The sequence below is a fragment of the Sorex fumeus genome, unplaced genomic scaffold, assembly GCF_029834395.1.
Source record: "Sorex fumeus unplaced genomic scaffold, SorFum_2.1 ptg000100l, whole genome shotgun sequence".
Lineage (NCBI taxonomy): Eukaryota > Metazoa > Chordata > Mammalia > Eulipotyphla > Soricidae > Sorex > Sorex fumeus.
The window spans coordinates 6,628,628-6,645,434 of record NW_026606157.1 but is presented as its reverse complement, the minus strand read 5'-3'; the positions used below and the strand labels follow the sequence as shown (position 1 = coordinate 6,645,434).

General features: G+C 41.9%; 1 protein-coding gene and 1 pseudogene across 1 annotated transcript in view; one reads left to right on the top strand and one right to left on the bottom strand.

Annotated features, from left to right (window-relative positions):
* Nucleotides 1–16,807, top strand: part of ABCC9 (ATP binding cassette subfamily C member 9) — a 138,392-nt gene that overhangs the window by 17,681 nt on the left and 103,904 nt on the right. Inside the window, exons 7-11 of the mRNA XM_056134559.1 lie at nt 2,925–3,077; nt 3,635–3,790; nt 5,784–5,918; nt 8,426–8,588; nt 14,953–14,993. Coding sequence (XP_055990534.1) covers nt 2,925–3,077; nt 3,635–3,790; nt 5,784–5,918; nt 8,426–8,588; nt 14,953–14,993 — 648 coding nt within the window. The remainder of the gene's footprint in view (nt 1–2,924; nt 3,078–3,634; nt 3,791–5,783; nt 5,919–8,425; nt 8,589–14,952; nt 14,994–16,807) is intronic.
* Nucleotides 1,901–2,680, bottom strand: LOC130042397 (small integral membrane protein 15-like; annotated as a pseudogene).

Here is a 16,807-nt window from a genome sequence, read left to right as displayed (position 1 = left end):
CAAGCCTGTCTCTCAGGGTGCCTCCAGAGTAAAATGCTGATTGTCCTACCTGAAAAGGACTCTTTTTGCAGTCAACACAGAATCTCCCTTGGACTCACTCTTCAGTACTGCTGATAACGAAGCCTGCGTTTGTGATAGATGGTCTGACTTCCTGGGCTGGAAGCTCCACACAGTAACTGTGAACTGTTGGTACTTGTGCCTGCAGAGCCCAGTGTAGATCCTTGGGTCCATCACTGCTCAGGAATTTTTGAAGCGAACAGATATTTCCCCAGGGAATTTTCTTTTCTAACCCATCACTGCTAATTGTAGGACATATAGCTCTCTAAAAGCCACATAGAAACCTTCTGTCATTTCTCCTCTATACGTCCTAAATGAATGTCTTTTCAAGAAGAAAGCATATCTTTTCATGAGTGAAGAAGAAATTTAAAAATTATTTTTATTTTTTAAAGTAGTTCACAATATTTGATTACATTTAATATTCAAACACCAAGCCCACCACCAGTACACCTTCCCACCACCAAATTTGGAATGTTTCCCATCCCAGAGTAAAGAAGAAATTAAAAGTAGAATGTAATAGATGGAAAGTATGAAAACTCAGGTTTATCCAAATTTGTGCCATATTGTGTAATTTATTTGTTTAGAATAAATTAAGATGGCCAAAAATCAGCAGAATTTTGCTGGATAGAATCAGTCTAAAGTAACGAGTCTACAGATATACTTTTGTTTCACTGGTTTGACTGCTTGACTAATTAGTTTTGTAATTTCTGCTTGTAACAAGGAATCTAAAATAACTTCTGGTTTCATTTACTGCTTCACATTTAGTTTAGATAGACTATCTTTGTAGAAAATGTACTCAGATTTTAAGATGAAAATTAACTATTTTCTACAATTTAGTATTTTTAGCTATCTTGTCAATGAGAATTTTATGAATTGAATTAATTTTATTTCTAAGAAAATCCAAAACTCTTTTTATAGATCATCCCACTGTTCCATTATAAAAATAAGGAGTTTTTAAAATTAAAAAAGCCATGTATTGTTTTCTTTAAAAAAGTATCAAATTTATTTATAGTTTAATTTTAAAATTAAAACTGTTGAACTTTTGTGATTTAAAATTCATTATAAGAACTGAAGACATTAATAAACTATTAAATATTGACATGAAAAATTAGACCATGCATATATAAAACCCATGTTTAATAGCAAAAAGTTATATTGCTTAACTGAAGAATAAATCCTTTAGCCCTTTATTCTTTGACATAATTTAGCTTTTCACCCAATTATTGGTTCTGTACAGCAAAATATTTCCAACTTTGACACTTATGAATTAATGACTTGACTGTTATTCTTTAAGCATTCTTTAAAATAAATGTAAATTTTTAAAATGTGCACTCCATGAACCTATTTGATAAAAAAAGAATAAAGGGTATCACCACTACATGAGTTATATCAATAAATGATATAAAAAACAAGAGGTACTATGCAATCAGCAAATTATCCAATAATCTGTTAAGATATTTTAAATACTATTACTAGCACAACTAGGAATAAACTGGCTCCAAGGTAATACAAGCCTTGGTTGGCATCTTTCTTGAAAGCTCTATCTTTAAAATTTTTTCTGACCTTCGGGATTTAACCTATGACCTCACACATGCAAGTCAAGAGCTCTACCGATGAGGTACATCCCCAGCCCTTTCCTGAAAGCTTTAATTGATAATATTACTCTACCCAACAAAGTCATCTCTAAGAAAATGGCAGCACTTTTAAGGACAAAAATTATTATATCCAGTAGGTAGTATTCTATATGGTCAAGATAATAAGAAAATTTCCCATAAAATTAGAATTAAAATACTTTCCATGTCTGATAATTACTAGTTAGTATCTCAAAGAAAAATTTAAAAAAATAGAAATACTCAATGATTAATATTTACTCTGCGAAAGCCAGAAGTTATTCTATTCAAAGAAATAAGCAAACATGATAAAGATATAATAAACTGTCTCTGTTTTTAATTATAGCATACTTTCACCTCAGGCCTGCTCTGATTTTTCACATGAGTTTCCTTTGTCCAGAACAGGAACCCATTTAAATCCTTTCTTTGAATATTGTTCATAATCTAAAGTTTTTATCAGCTGGATGTTTCTATGTCAGTACAGAAGCTACAATATGGCGCATGACTAGGCAATTATGAAGAAACTGTAGATATAATAAATGCATATTTACAGTGACTTCTATTGGAAGCCTAAAAATTGCTATAGACAGGAGGTCAGAACACGATAATCTTCCACATGCTCAGACTTCACTTACTATATAATAGTATCATAAAATCCAGGAAAGAAGCATCAGTGGGTCCTTCCAAAGCTGCAAAATTTTCCAAGTGATTTCCCTCTGGCTGTAGAACCAGTTTATTCCTTCAATCTTTTTTCACTCTTTTAGCTTTTGCAATATTTTCTTGCCGTTTTTATTTCTTTTTCTGCTCCTTTTCCTTAGCCTCAATCATTTTGGCCAATTTCCAAGACAATACTGCACTTGCTAAAAACAATGGAGGAAGGGCCAAAATAACTGTTGTAAGAAAGCCGTAACAATCCTTTGCAGCCCGTTCCACGACATACTCATCCCAAGCCTTGATATCAAACATCTTTGTAGCAGTCCCAGGCTCAGTGGTCTCTAACCGTCCTGGATGACTCGAGCCTTTCACAACCTTGGGTGGCCGTGTCTCCGTTGCCTCCTCTTCTTTAGCTCTACCATGCACATCTGAGAGGTGCCCAAATCCTTTTGCCAACGGCCCCACACAGCCCAAGCCCATCACCCGGGCCGGACCCCAACTCACCCCCAAAAAACCATGTATTGTTTAATAAATGTGAGCAGTATGCCCAGTTTCTGAAAAAAAATTAGTGTTCATCTCTTCTCTTTTTTCTTTTGGGATAAGACTGCAGACACCCTTTCGTCAAAGGAATTTCTTGAAAATGCATATGTGCTGGCAGTTCTACTCTTCTTGGCCCTCATTCTGCAAAGGACATTTTTGCAGGCTTCCTACTATGTCACCATCGAGACTGGCATTAATCTTCGTGGGGCTCTGCTGGTATGTACAAGCGGTGAATGATCTTCTCTTGAAAAGCCAACTATCATTTTCATTTTATTTTCACTTTGATACTACAGCATCATTCCTTCTGCGATCGACTTATTAAAACAAACACACATCTGTTATAAACCTATTGAATTAAAAATAACTTTGACAGCGATTTTATAAATGGGCAGAGCACATACCAGGAGTGACTTTTAAGCACAGAGCTTGAGTAGCCCTTGAGCACTAATGGGTGGACCCCAAACCAAAAATAGTAATAATAATATAATGCAAAAAACCCTTTCATATCTCACATTTATCTTTTTCTCTGTGATCTAGAGTCTATGCTTAAAGTTGAATGTATGTTTTCATGTTGCCAGGAAAAAAAAGTCTATTTAACTGAGAACTTAAAAGTAACTTTGCTAAAATAAAAATAGTGGTTGACTTAAGAAGAGTCCATTATAGGTTTTACGTCCCTTTTTTAAAAAAAAATTCAGGCATATTTTTATGAATATAATTGTATTGATGATTATGTTTAGATTTGTCAGTACATCTCTAATTTTTTATTTTTGCAGGCCATGATATACAACAAAATCCTTAGACTCTCTACATCTAATTTGTCCATGGGTGAGATGACCTTGGGACAGATCAATAACTTGGTTGCCATAGAAACAAATCAACTCATGTGGTTCTTGTTCCTGTGCCCTAATCTTTGGGCTATGCCTGTTCAGGTAAAACAACACAAGCAGTTTCTCATTGTGCAGAGGAAAGAAGGAATAAGGCATAAGATTTGATGTAAAGAGTTGAGTTTGTGAGTGCGAATGCTCTGATGTCCTTTGGATACACAGGCCCATTGGATCGCATTATAGCACAGAGAGCTGACGCCCAGAAATGCTAGGTTAAAACGTGGGTTTGGGATTGTACTGCAAAGACTCAGATATTTGCTCTATCCTCTGTGCTCATGCCATCAAATACTGGTTTTCTTAACTGAGAAATGGAAATGATAATAGTACTTCCTGATAGATTTGCTGAAATGGTCAAGATTAAATGAGTCAATATTGGGAAGTATTCAGTTCAGTGCTCAGTATTTTGTGGGTACTCAGTAATTAATTCTCTGTGATTAACTATCACAGTCCAAATTCAGATACGTCACAGAACCAGGGTCTGACCCCTTTCACTTCTGCGGACTCTAACAGTATTTCAAAACTGGAGTGACTGCTTTAATCCATTGGTGCTTTCAATACTGTTTTATAAAATGCTAAACTTTATCAGGTCAAAAGAACATTGAGAAAACACCACTAATTAGCTATTTTCTACCGAAAATAGAATTTCAGTTAAGACAGGATATTTGTCCTCTCTGGTTCAAAATGGCATAAGTGTATTCAGTTTTGTCTCTTATGTGATGCTGAATGTTAATTATCTCAGAGCATGCACCCAGAAAGCAAAGCAGAACCCATAGTTCCCACCCTCAGTCCCCTATGTTTCTGTGTTTAAAATACAGAAAATGATATGGAGATGTGGTAGCTTTAAATGTATTGTTTGCTCTTTTTAATGAAAATCCAAGTCAAGTAAAAGTGTCTCTTGGGCACAGTGTTTGGCACAAAGGAAGATGTGAAATATCCTTTGTCAACTTTCAGCAAGTTACACGTTCACAGGTCACTAGATGGCTGCCTGCTTGGTAGAACTGAAATCACACCCAATATCCCAGGCTGGCTCTGACTTGCATCTGCGATGATCTTCAGGACATTTTCATTTTGGCTAAATTCCAAAGAGCCGGTTGGTATGGAACCAATATGTGCCACAGCCTCCAGAAAAGCCAATATTGATCCCTTATCATCAATACATAGCAAAGTAATGCTTTATCTCAAAATAATGCAGGAGATCACCAAGGGTAAAGCTGTCACTGATGGAGAAAGTTCACAATGGTTCATGCATTAACTCATGGCTAGAATTCACAAGTCCACATGGTAATCTCAGCTACTGGGGAAAATGGTTTTCAGGGTGAAAAGATAGCTAACTCAGATCCCAAGTCTTTTTTAAGAGGAACAAGAAAATAGTCAATAAGAGATGGGAGCTCTAAAAAATTACATTTTCAAAAGAAATGAGGTGAGATGGGGAACCAGCTTTAACGCCTTTCCAGTTTTAGAGAGATCTGGACTTCTAATCCTTCAGTCCTTTCTGGGGTCTTTGAGGAACGCAGGAGTGTAGATTTCCCTAGCAGCTAACAGGCAACACTTCATACCCACCTGTATTAGATTTCTGTGCTCTGCTTTCTGCCCTTCCTGCCTCAAACAACTTTGAGCGCACCTCAAGAATATGGTGAAAGGCCACATGTGTGGGAGGTGACGTCATTTCTAAGAAAAATGTCATGCCGTGTCCTTTTAAAAACCTGAGGTCTGCTTTGGAAGTTGAAGCATCATGAGGCCACTCGGCAAGTTCATGCGGTAAATTGGTTTGACACCAGCTGTACGCATCAGCGTGCTAAAAATAAGTTCCTACTGCGTAGCCTTCCTCAAATAAATCCCAGTCTAATCCAACTGTCACAGTTGAGTTGACTTCCAGATAAACAAATATGCTAATGAGGAAAGACTACATTTTCACTAAAAGAGCTTTATATTTCATGCACTGGTCTGTGCCCTCCAATGTGTGCTCGCGTGTATGTACACACACACACACACACACAGACTCACATTCATTCCCCTTTGTCCGTGTTTTCCTCCCTAGATCATCATGGGGGTGATCCTTCTCTATAACCTTCTCGGATCCAGCGCGTTGGTTGGGGCTGCTGTCATTGTTCTCTTGGCACCAATTCAGTACTTCATCGCCACGAAGTTGGCAGAGGCTCAGAAGAGCACTCTTGTAAGTAATATCTTTGGAAACATCTAGCAGAGCCATGCAGACCACTCAGGATTCTTTGGAAATAATTCAGTGGGCCAACAGCGGCTAGATATTCTCCGTGCTTCAGAAATAACTTTTAGGAGTGGATTTGAAGGCTAACACAGGATGATCCTAGACTCAAGATACCAGTATCTGAACTCTTGGTGTTGGTCAGAGATAGGATGGGAGGCTATTGACTGCGTAATCTCCATTACTGACTGAGGAACTGTAATGGTTTAAAGGGGTTAGAGGGAAGATACCTAGGTCACCCTTGGCCACAAAGTTCTGGGAGGAGAAGGAAAGACAGAATGAAGGGGAAAAGGAGAAGAGATAGATGAGAAGCAATGGAGGCAGGGGTCACGGGGATTCAGGTACATTGGTGGTGTTAAGAAATGATAGAGGGGCTGGAGCGATAGCACAGTGGATAGGGCGTTTGCCTTGCACGCAGCCAACCCGGGTTCGATTCCCAGCATCCCATATAGTCCCCCGAGCACTGTCAAGAGTAATTCATGAGTGCAGAGCCAGGAGTAACCCTTGTGCATTGCTGGTGTGACCCAAAAAACAAACAAAAAAAAAAGATAGAGCTAAATATCCAGACCACAGAATTAGCAACACTGAAATCATGAGACCTGAACTTTAGTAACCAAACATAAAAGGTTCCTATCTTGATGGCTGGGGCTGGTAGGGACACGTGGTAAGAGAGGGACCCTGGTTACACTGGTGGAGGGCAGCTGACGCTGGCGGCAGGATCAGGAATGGAATATTGTTCGACAAAAACTCAACTATGAATAACTTTGTAACTCACCATGCTTTCGTAAAAGAAAATGTGGGGACAAAAATGAATTCACTTCATGTGCAGCAGGCCAACGGATTTTGTTTGTTGGTGATGAGGAAGAAGCAGATCAAGAAACAAAGGGTCGGCTCAGAACTTCTGAAATTCCATTTTCCCGGGGGACGAGGGGGTTGGATACAGCCACGGGAGGACTCTGGTGCTGCCTTGTCTGCCTGGCGATGTTCATGGTCAGCTCGGCAAGTCAGAGAGAGCCCAGTCTTTGACCCTTCCTGGCTTCACAGGGCCATGAAATCACTTCGCTTGAGCTAACACAATTGGCTTCTTGGAAAGAACGAGGTTTCAAATAATAAAATTGTTGACGACACATTTAGAAATAAAGTTTTGGCTAGACCCGAGCGAGGCTGTCTGTGAATCGGGCATGAAATGTGAGGACCAGCCACCAAGGGAAACAGAGCCAGGCCTGACGAGCAAGCTGCCTGTCACGCAAGTGGGGTGGATCCCTTGTTTTTCTGCTGCTCCTGGGAGGTTACTCAGGATTTTTGTCTGAGCCGTCAACCCGCTTCACTCCAAACACGCAGACAGAAAGGTATGGGCGAGGGGACAGACGGGAGACAGGATGAGCCCCAGACATCTGCTTTGATTTAGCTGCTCGCTCTATGTTCATCCACTCACTCGACACTCACTCATCAGGCATCTGAGACCAGAGAGACAGGAGGATGAATGAAAATAAAAGGCATTTGTGAGTTTCCTTTCATCTCATCTGTCCGATGGGCCAGTCTGCTACTACTTTCCATTACTTCCAGTACCATCTTACTGTTTGGTACTTCACAGGTAATACTTGGTGGTGAAGGAAGCTAGAGTGGGTTACTAGGTTGAGATTTTTAGTCTCTTACCAGTATCCCTGCAGTTGATCTAAGTTGCTAGTTGTCACTCAACTGAATTGATTCTTCCTGAAACAGTTTTTTAAGATGATACACTTGGCTTCAATAAGTGTTTTCTGAAGCTGCAGTGCAAACACTCTCATGACTAAGAAGCAAATGAACTTAAATTCATGGTTTCTCTTGGAAGGGCTAAGGGGAGAAGGGCAGAAGGATCCAGATATCAGGAGGGTCATTTCCCTAAGTGTAAGGGTAGGAAGGAGACATTACTGAAGATGATAGCGTGACACCCAAGAAACTACCTTTTTTTAAAAAAAATTTTATTAGTGAGACACCATGAGGTACAGTTGTAGACTTACAAATTTTGTGCATGGGTTTCGATTATACAATGATCAAATGCCCATCCCTCCACCAGTGCTCATTCTCCACCACCACTAATCCCAGTATCCCTCCTACCCCCCCCATCCCCCATCCCACCCTGCCTCTGTGACAGGGCATTCCCCTCTGTTCTCTCTCTCCTTTTGGGTGTGTTAGCCAAGAAGTTGTAGTTGAAGTAGCCGTGCATTATAACACCATATGGTAGGTGTGCATCATTAAGAACCTGCTTTTATTTAAACCAAAGTCACAGAGTCATGAGAGTTTTCAGTGGAAAAAAAAATTTACATCACCTTCTGAATTCAAACCATTTCTTTTGAGATTCTCATGACCACCCTTGAAGGCAGCACTGGGCCACCTACAAAGATTTTAATCTCTTTCCACTCCCTGCCTCTCTGATGCATTTGGATGCTGTGGGCACTGATCTCATTTTTATTTTATAGGATTATTCCACAGAGAGACTGAAGAAAACCAATGAAATACTGAAAGGCATCAAACTTCTCAAGTTGTATGCCTGGGAGCACATTTTCTGCAAAAGCGTGGAAGAAACAAGAATGAAGGAACTCTCCAGCCTCAAAACCTTTGCCCTTTACACATCTCTCTCCAGTAAGTTCCACCAAAACATGTGATTTGTTGGGTTTAGCTTGGGATCAGTGAAAAACTTAGTGAAAAGCTCAGTTCATTAGAGAAAACTCATTTATTTTCCACATAAACTGGGACTAATAGCCCATGAGCCACTGGAGGCTACTTAAACTTAAATTTTGGAGCAGGGTAAGGGCCAGTTAGACCTGAACTGGATTCCTTTGTTGTGTACCTGGTTATGTTTACATCTGAAATTCTTGTTTCCTCTGCCTGTAAAACGGCATGTTGGTGGGGTGGCGATGGTGGTACCTTAGACTGAAATTTCCTTCTCAGTTACAATTGGGATGAGGTAATTGTTTTTTTCAGAAAAAAAAATTATTTCAATTGATTCACTGTATTACTACTGCCCTTTTATTTCACGGAAATGCTTTTAAGTGATCTGCAGTTGTCTGATCACTTAAAGTCTGAGTTGAGCTGGAGTGATAGCACAGCGGTAGGGCATTTGCCTTTCGCGCAGCCAGCACGGCCAAGCCGGGTTCGATTCCTCCACCCCTCTCAGAGAGCCTGGCAAGCTACCGAGAGTATCTCACCCTCATGGCAAAGCCTGGCAAGCTACAAGCTACCCGTGATGTATTCAATATGCCAAACACAGTAACAACAAGTCTCAAAATGGAGAGGTTACTGGGCCCGCTCGGGCAAATTGATGAACAACAGGAGGACAGTGACAGTGCAGTTGTCTGGTGTGTCTCCTGGTTATTCTTTCTTAGGTTATTCTATTTTCTTTTGTGCTTGAAATGTCACTTTGCAAAGCTGAAAGGAATGATTGATATCTTCAGGTGAACGAAGCCAAATGATGTCCATATAAGATTCACTTTTGAGCACATTTTGAAGAACTTTTAAATACAGAGCACTGGTTGGACAGGGGTGGGGCTGAGCAGTAGACTGCCTGTTGCACATGTGTAAGGTCTTGGCTTCTATTCCCAGCACCACCATGAAACAAGCGAAAATACCAAAGTACTTGTATCTTCTATCACGATCACGATCACGAACACCCTGTTGTTCGTCGATTGCCTCGAGCAGGTGCCAGTAACGTCTTCTTCGTCCTAGCCCTGAGATTTTTTTTTTAAAGTGCCATATTCAAGGCTTTTTCAGGGTTAGGAGAATGAGACCCATCATTGTTACTGGTATTTGGCATATTGGGTATACCATGGGGAGTTTGCCAGACTTCTATATCTTCTATACCCACTTCAAAAAAAATACTTTACTAAAACTTTTTTTCCCTCACAGTGTGACAGTATGTTCTCAAGAATCATGAGTTCATGTTTACATAATTTTTGAAAACTTAGCCGAACCGCTCCGCTAATATTTGATTCGATTTGTGTGTCAGTTTGGCTCATCTGTGTTGTTCTCAAGATGTCTGAAGCTTTTGTAGATTTATATATTGTTTCCTCTTGATTCTAAACTACGTTAGTTATAAGAGACTATAAATACTTCTCTGGGAAAAAGTTTTGGAGAAAATATTTTGTTTATGTCACTCATTTATGCCAGCCTGTATGCTCCGTATTTTAGAGGTGAATGCGAGAAGATTCACCTTCCAGCTGTGCACAGTGCTAATACAGCTTAGAAATGTCAGAAGGAAGAATAACTTATCTCCACTTACTCATATAATAGTGCTGTAAGATGGTAGTGCCCACAAGGCAGTCCTAGGACTGGACTCAAGATCTCGTTAGGAGAAAGCATGTAGTCAGAAACCATGATAGTGGTGCTAAAAAGAAGTTCATCTTATTTAATAGTAATATCAGATCATTGTTGCTATAAATAGCCTGGTGTGTGTGTGTGTGTATTCATTCTTTTTGTTTGTTTTTCAGCAATATTGCAGTGCTCAGAGTTTACTCCTGGCTTTGAGCTCAGTAATCACTTGTGGGCATAGAGGGCCATATAGGACACTGGGGATTGAACTTAAGTTGCTTGTGTGCAAGGCAAACGCCCTCCTTACTATATTATTGCTCTAACCCCTAGGTTGGCTTTTTTTTTTTTTGCTTTTTGGGTTACACCCAGTTATGCACAGGGGTTACTCCTGGCCCTGTACTCAGGAATTACTCCTGGTGGTGCTCAGGGGACAATATGGGATGCTGAGAATTGAACCCGGGTGGGCTGCATGCAAGGCAAATGCCCTACCTGCTGTACTGTTGCTCCAGCCCCTAGGTTGGCTTTTGAAAGTCAGTACCAAAAGGAGAAAAGAGAGAGACAGCTATGCAAGGGGAAAAAGAAGGAGAAGTCACAAAGTTAAAAGTGCTTAATTGGCCAACATGGCCGACCCGAGTTCGATTCCTCCGCCCCTCTCGGAGAGCCCGGCAAGCTACCGAGAGTATTCGATATGCCAGACACAGTAACAACAAAGTCTCCAATGGAGACGTTACTGGGCCCGCTCGAGCAAATTGACGATCAACGGGAGGGCCTTTACCTTTACCTTTACCTTGTGTGTGATAAGCAGGAGGAATTCTCGGTCAATGGTGTTGAGTTCAAGTTAAACCACTTTCAAGGTTGATGGTTTGCTTAAGTGCAATGCTCTTGGTGCTTTCAGAGCTTCAGCCATGTGAGCTGGCTACCCAGCCCAATCATTATGTTCCAACCTTTCATTATGGAACAACTCTCACCAAGTTCCTCATGTATTCAAAGCTGTTTCAAGTATTCATGTATTCATGTATTCAAGTATTCATGTATTCAAAGAATATCTACCATGTTGAATTAGAGCCAAGGGTAAAAAAAAATGTTGCCAAAGTTGATTGAATTATTGACCACTTCCAGACCCTCTGTCAGGTGCTTCAGGCTCATTATCTCACATCAAGCCCCTGGCAAATGGTCTCATCTTCAATAACATTCCAGAACTTTCCTCAGCTAAAAGTTGGTGTTATAATAATAATTTTCACAGATACAGTGTTAGGCAAGAGCGAGATAGTAAAACCACAACTTAAAAGCTGTTACTAATACTTGACCACTAGGATTTGTTGAGCTCTACGAGAGGACGAAAAAAAGTAAACTTTATCACGTTGTGGTCACGTTGGGTCTTAGAGGGCGAGCTGACCCAAAGTGTAATCCTGCGTCAGGCGCTAACTGGCTGTGATCCTGATCCATTTGCGGGAAGAGGGAGTCTCAATTTCTTCATCTGAAATCTGTGTCATTAAATAAGATAAAGTTTGCAAAGTGATTAGAAAAGCACAAGAAACATAAGGGTGGCACATCAGTGTTGCGCAAACATTTGCAAAGCAAAATTCAACAGCCCAATTATCGGTTGAACTAAGTGTCCATCCCTACTTGTGTTAATCTCTATTCTTTCCAATTGAGATAATATCTGGAGGGAAATAAAGTCTTTTAAACAATTTCCTAGTCCCCATTGCCAATTGGTAATGTGTTGCTTATAGATTCAGTTCATTGGTGAAAGGCAAAACAAACAAACAAAAGTCACCATTTTATGTGTCTCTCCTTGACAACCTTTTATGTGAAGAAGTGGAAAGAACATAAAACTGTTTGACCAGAGCAATCTGGATGTTAATTTTGCTCTGGGCCTCCTCCTTGGGAATGCGTTGTGCTCCTCCTCCTTCTGAAGCTACTTGCTTGCCCCTGTGATGCAGGGGGGGCGGGAGGAGGGGGTGAGTATAAAGAGAATAGTGTAATCTCTGCCTTGATGCCTCAGACATTGAGGATGGTTGAATAGCATCAGAGCAAAGAGGTGGCAAGCACAGTCTGAGGAGCAGGTTACCTGACTCTGAGCTGAGTCACCCTGAGCTCCCCATGACTGCAGTTACAATAAGACAGAAAGAGTCCCTGCTTCCTGTACCTGGGGCAGTGGAGCTGTTAGACATGGGACTCCTGAATAACATGGGTGTTGTTAACCACGCAAGTTCACTCACAACAATTGTCTTTGCAGTGACTGCAGATGGCTCTCCATAGACACAGGCACCACCTTCATGGTTCAACCAACCCTGATTGACCAGAGTTGAGATGAGTCTGTGGCTATCGAGTCCATCCGTGAGTGAGGGGGGTGCCAATTATCAGGGACTCGTAACAGCCACTGATTTCGGTATCTGTGAGGGGAAAGAAGATAGGGAGGTGGGGTCCAGAAACCAATTGCTCCAGATCAAGGTGCAACTTTAGCTAAGTGTTTGGGGCCATTTTGTGCTGGGTTTTCCATTGCGCAGGGGACTGTGTCCCTTCATGCCACCCCTTTCCAAGATGCAGCTCTCAACGGTTTCTAACAGAACAGCAGCTCTTACTCTTTCTCAAGTGGAGGCAACTTACTTAAAGGTGTAGAGAGAAAAATGCATCTTTCCTTCATTAAGATGAAAAGAAAAGAATGAAACACCCTTAGAAATCTGGGTGATTAGTCAAAAAAAGAAGATGAAGTGTGGCTCAGTGAAATCAGTCAGAGGAAGAGTGACAAACAAAGGATGAATACACTCATTTGTGGGATGGTAAAGATGGTAAAGGCCCTCCCGTTGATCGTCGATTTGCTCGAGCGGGCCCAGTAACGTCTCCATTGGAGACTTTGTTGTTACTGTGTCTGGCATATCGAATACTCTCGGTAGCTTGCCGGGCTCTCGGAGAGGGGCAGAGGAATCGAACTCGGGTCGGCCATGTTGGCTGCGTGCAAGGCAGACGCCCTACCCGCTATGCTATCGCTCCAGCCCATTTGTGGGATATGTTAAAAAAAAAAACACAGCACACGAGTACACCCAAAGACAGTAGAAAAAAAGTCCAGAAGGACTAGTTCATGGTAGGAAGCTTGCCACCAGGGGGGAAGAGGAGCGTAGTTAGGACAGAGAAGGAACCCCTATGACAATGATTATTGGAAATGATCACACTAGACATAAACTGAATGCTTAAAGGAAGTAAAGTTATATGCATGATACCTTTCCAGTGGGCTGGAGCGATAGCACAGCGGGTAAGGTGTTTGCCTTGCACGCAGCCAACATGGCCAATCCGAGTTCGATTCCTCCACCCCTCTCGGAGAGCCCGGCAAGCTACCGAGAGTATCCCGCCCACACGGCAGAGCCTGGCAAGCTCCCTGTGGCATATTCGACATGCCAAACACAGTAACAACAAAGTCTCATGATGGAGATGTTACTGGGCCCGCTCGAGCAAATCGATGAACAACGGGAGGACAGTGACCATGACCTTTCCAGTAACAGTATTGCAAACCACAGTGCCTAAAAGGAAAATAAAAGTGAGAGAGACTGAGTCAGAGACAGAAAGAGATAGAGAGAAGAAGAAGAAGAGAGAGAGAGAAAAAAGTGCTATAGAGGTGGGGGGAGGGACAAGGTCTGCAGACAGTAGAGAAATTGGGGACATTGGTGGTAGGAAATGAATACTGGTGAAGGTTTTGGAACGTTGTATGACTAAGACTCCATCATGAACCATTTTGTAGCTGTAAATCTCATGGCGATTCAATTAAAAAATAATAAACAAATGGGATTATTAAAGAAAGAAGATGAAGAGAGAAGTGGTTCCTCATCTGTGATATTTTGAAGCTCAGATCAAAGTTTGGATTCTCAGAACAGTCCAGTCACTGGGTTTTGGTAAATGAGATCCATCCAGGCCTGTAGAAGCACCGGCTGATTCTGGGGCAGTGCTGATTTGGATAGATTTTCTCCCAGGTGTCAAGGTGAATAGGTTCTAACATGTACCCTGCCATCTGTTACCAACAGTTCACTTAGTCTTTGGGGTTTTAGTTCCTAAAATTGTATGGCTGTGAAAATACAGCCACCAATCATCAGCTTGGCTTTTGTTTTTACTCTGACTTCCAAATTCTAACATTTAAGCTGAAATTTTAATTCTCCCAGTTCCAGTTATTCATATGCAGCTCATCAGTTGAGTGTAGTCTGTTTAGAGCAGAGAGGTGGGGATATGGTATCATTTTTTGTTAAATGAAATACCAGTAAGTGAAAATATCACTGCTGGAAAGAGAACTTGAGTAATGTCAAATTCTTGTTTTTAATCTGCAAAAAATGTTGGTCATAATCCAGTTTTCCTATGTTTAATTAGGTTGGTTAATGTAAGTACAGACTGTAAATGTTCTCGAGAACACATTTATTAAATTTGAATACTTTGCATCATTACATGATTATTTTGATGTTAGTAGCATTACGTAAAAATAAATTTTCAATGAAGGAAAACATTTTCTGGTGAAGATGAATGTGTGGGAGCCCAGACAACTGCGAACAAGCAAATACCAAGCAGAAGTGTGTATGGATTCCAGACAAAATGTTATTTAGTGCACTTGCTCCTTCCTGTCTTCACAGAAAGTTAAAGTAATAATAGATGATGAATTAAAGTTACTGAAGACAATTCCCAGCTCAATGAACCTAATGTCTTTGATTTCTTTCCACAGTCTTCATGAATGCAGCCATTCCCATTGCAGCCGTTCTTGCCGTAAGATGCCCTTTCTTGCTTTTACTAATGGAACTAAGTCATGTTTAGAAAAACTTGTGAGCCAGATTGTGTGAGTGGGTGGTCGATAGCAGCATTCTTCATCCTTTGTACATCTGAGGACCGACACTTATAGCCACTGTGGTCGACGCTGGTTTTTAACTTTTCTACATCTGCATCTCCTGGAGATCCTGGTCCCTCCCAGGGGTCCCTCCCAGGGGCCTGAGACTCACAGCCTAAGAGGCCAGAGCAATGCTGTGTGTCCCCCGGGGCCCCTGAGGCCCCAACTGAAGCCACTTGGCTGGGCCCATCCTGAATGGCAAGATCCGGGGAGCAATTTCTGCTTCAAGGTGGCTGGATGCACCTCCAGGTCCCCTTCCCTGCACCCCTAAAGGGAAACTCTAGACCCAAGTTCCCTTGCACCCCCACTCCAGTGCAAGGGGAATGGGCCAGCCCACACCCCCAACTTCCTCAGGCCTGCCCACCCCACACCCACCTTCCACTTGTTGCCTTGCCTTGGGGCTCTTTGCTTGATCTTTTTAATTTTAATTTTGTTGCGATAGCAGGGTTAGAGCGATAGCACAGTGTTAGGGCGTTTGTTTGCCTTTCACATGGCCGGCTCGGTTGACCCGGGTTCAATTCTTCTGCCCCTCTCGGAGAGCCCGGCAAGCTACCTGAGAGTATCTTGCCCACATGGCAAAGCCTGGCAAGCTACCCGTGATGTATTTGATATGCCAAACACAGTAACAACAAGTCTCACAATGGAGACGTTACTGGGCCCGCTCGAGCAAATTGATGAACAACGGGAGGACAGTGCTACAGTGCTACATCTGCAAACCGCCAGGGTAATGGGTAATAAAGACCAGTAGTCTTTGTTACCCATTTTTTTTGCCAGTTATCTCTTTATTGCCTCCACTGCAATAACTTTAATCCAGCATTTTTCCAACCATGGTTGCTGTGGATTTTTCATCCCAGAACGCTTTTATGTAGGGACTTATGCTTTGGGTTATGGTATTTAATAGCTTCTCTAAATTTTCTTTACTAGAGCTCAATGAGAAACACCTAATCATGACTGTTAAAAATATCCCCAGGGCCAGGGAGAATAGCTCAAAGATCGGCAAAGAGTGTTTTGCATGTAGGCGGCTCCGGGTTTGACCCCTCACATTACTTGACCTCCTGAGCTCTGCCAGGAACAACTCCTGAGCACTGAGCTGGGAGTAACCCCCCAAACACTGTCAGTTGTGCACCCCCAACAACAACAACAACAACAAAACAATACCCCAGTTTTTGTCAGATAGGTCGCGGGAGCAAATTGATAACATTTGAGAACTAACCAGGTCTGCTTCCCAGGACACAGCATGTACGGGACTTTTAGAAACGTTTGGGTAAGAGAGTGACAGAGATGGAGCCATCTAGAACAATTCTGAGGGTGCCTAGTGGATGGTGGGAACGAGAAAGTTTCCAAGAGGCTTACCAAGTTGGAAACGGAAGCTAGGAAATCTCCACAGGGCTTTGTGAATTGAGAAGGTGCCTGAGAATCCCCGAGGCTGTGCGGGCAGGGTGGCAGACCAGGAGTGATTTGGGGGAGCATCAATAAGAGCCACAGTGAGCCCAGGAGAGTAGTTGGCACTCTGAATTCTCTGCTAGGCATGGAAAGAGTCTGCCTTTGGATACCATGCTGGCAGCTTTGTAAGGATTCTCCCCATGGGAACCCACGTTTCCTGCCGAGGCAACATAGGCACCGTGGCACCCTTGGATGAAGAGCAAAGTCCTTTTCAGGAGTGACTGGGGTGAGCGGCTGTCCCTAGTGAAGGCGC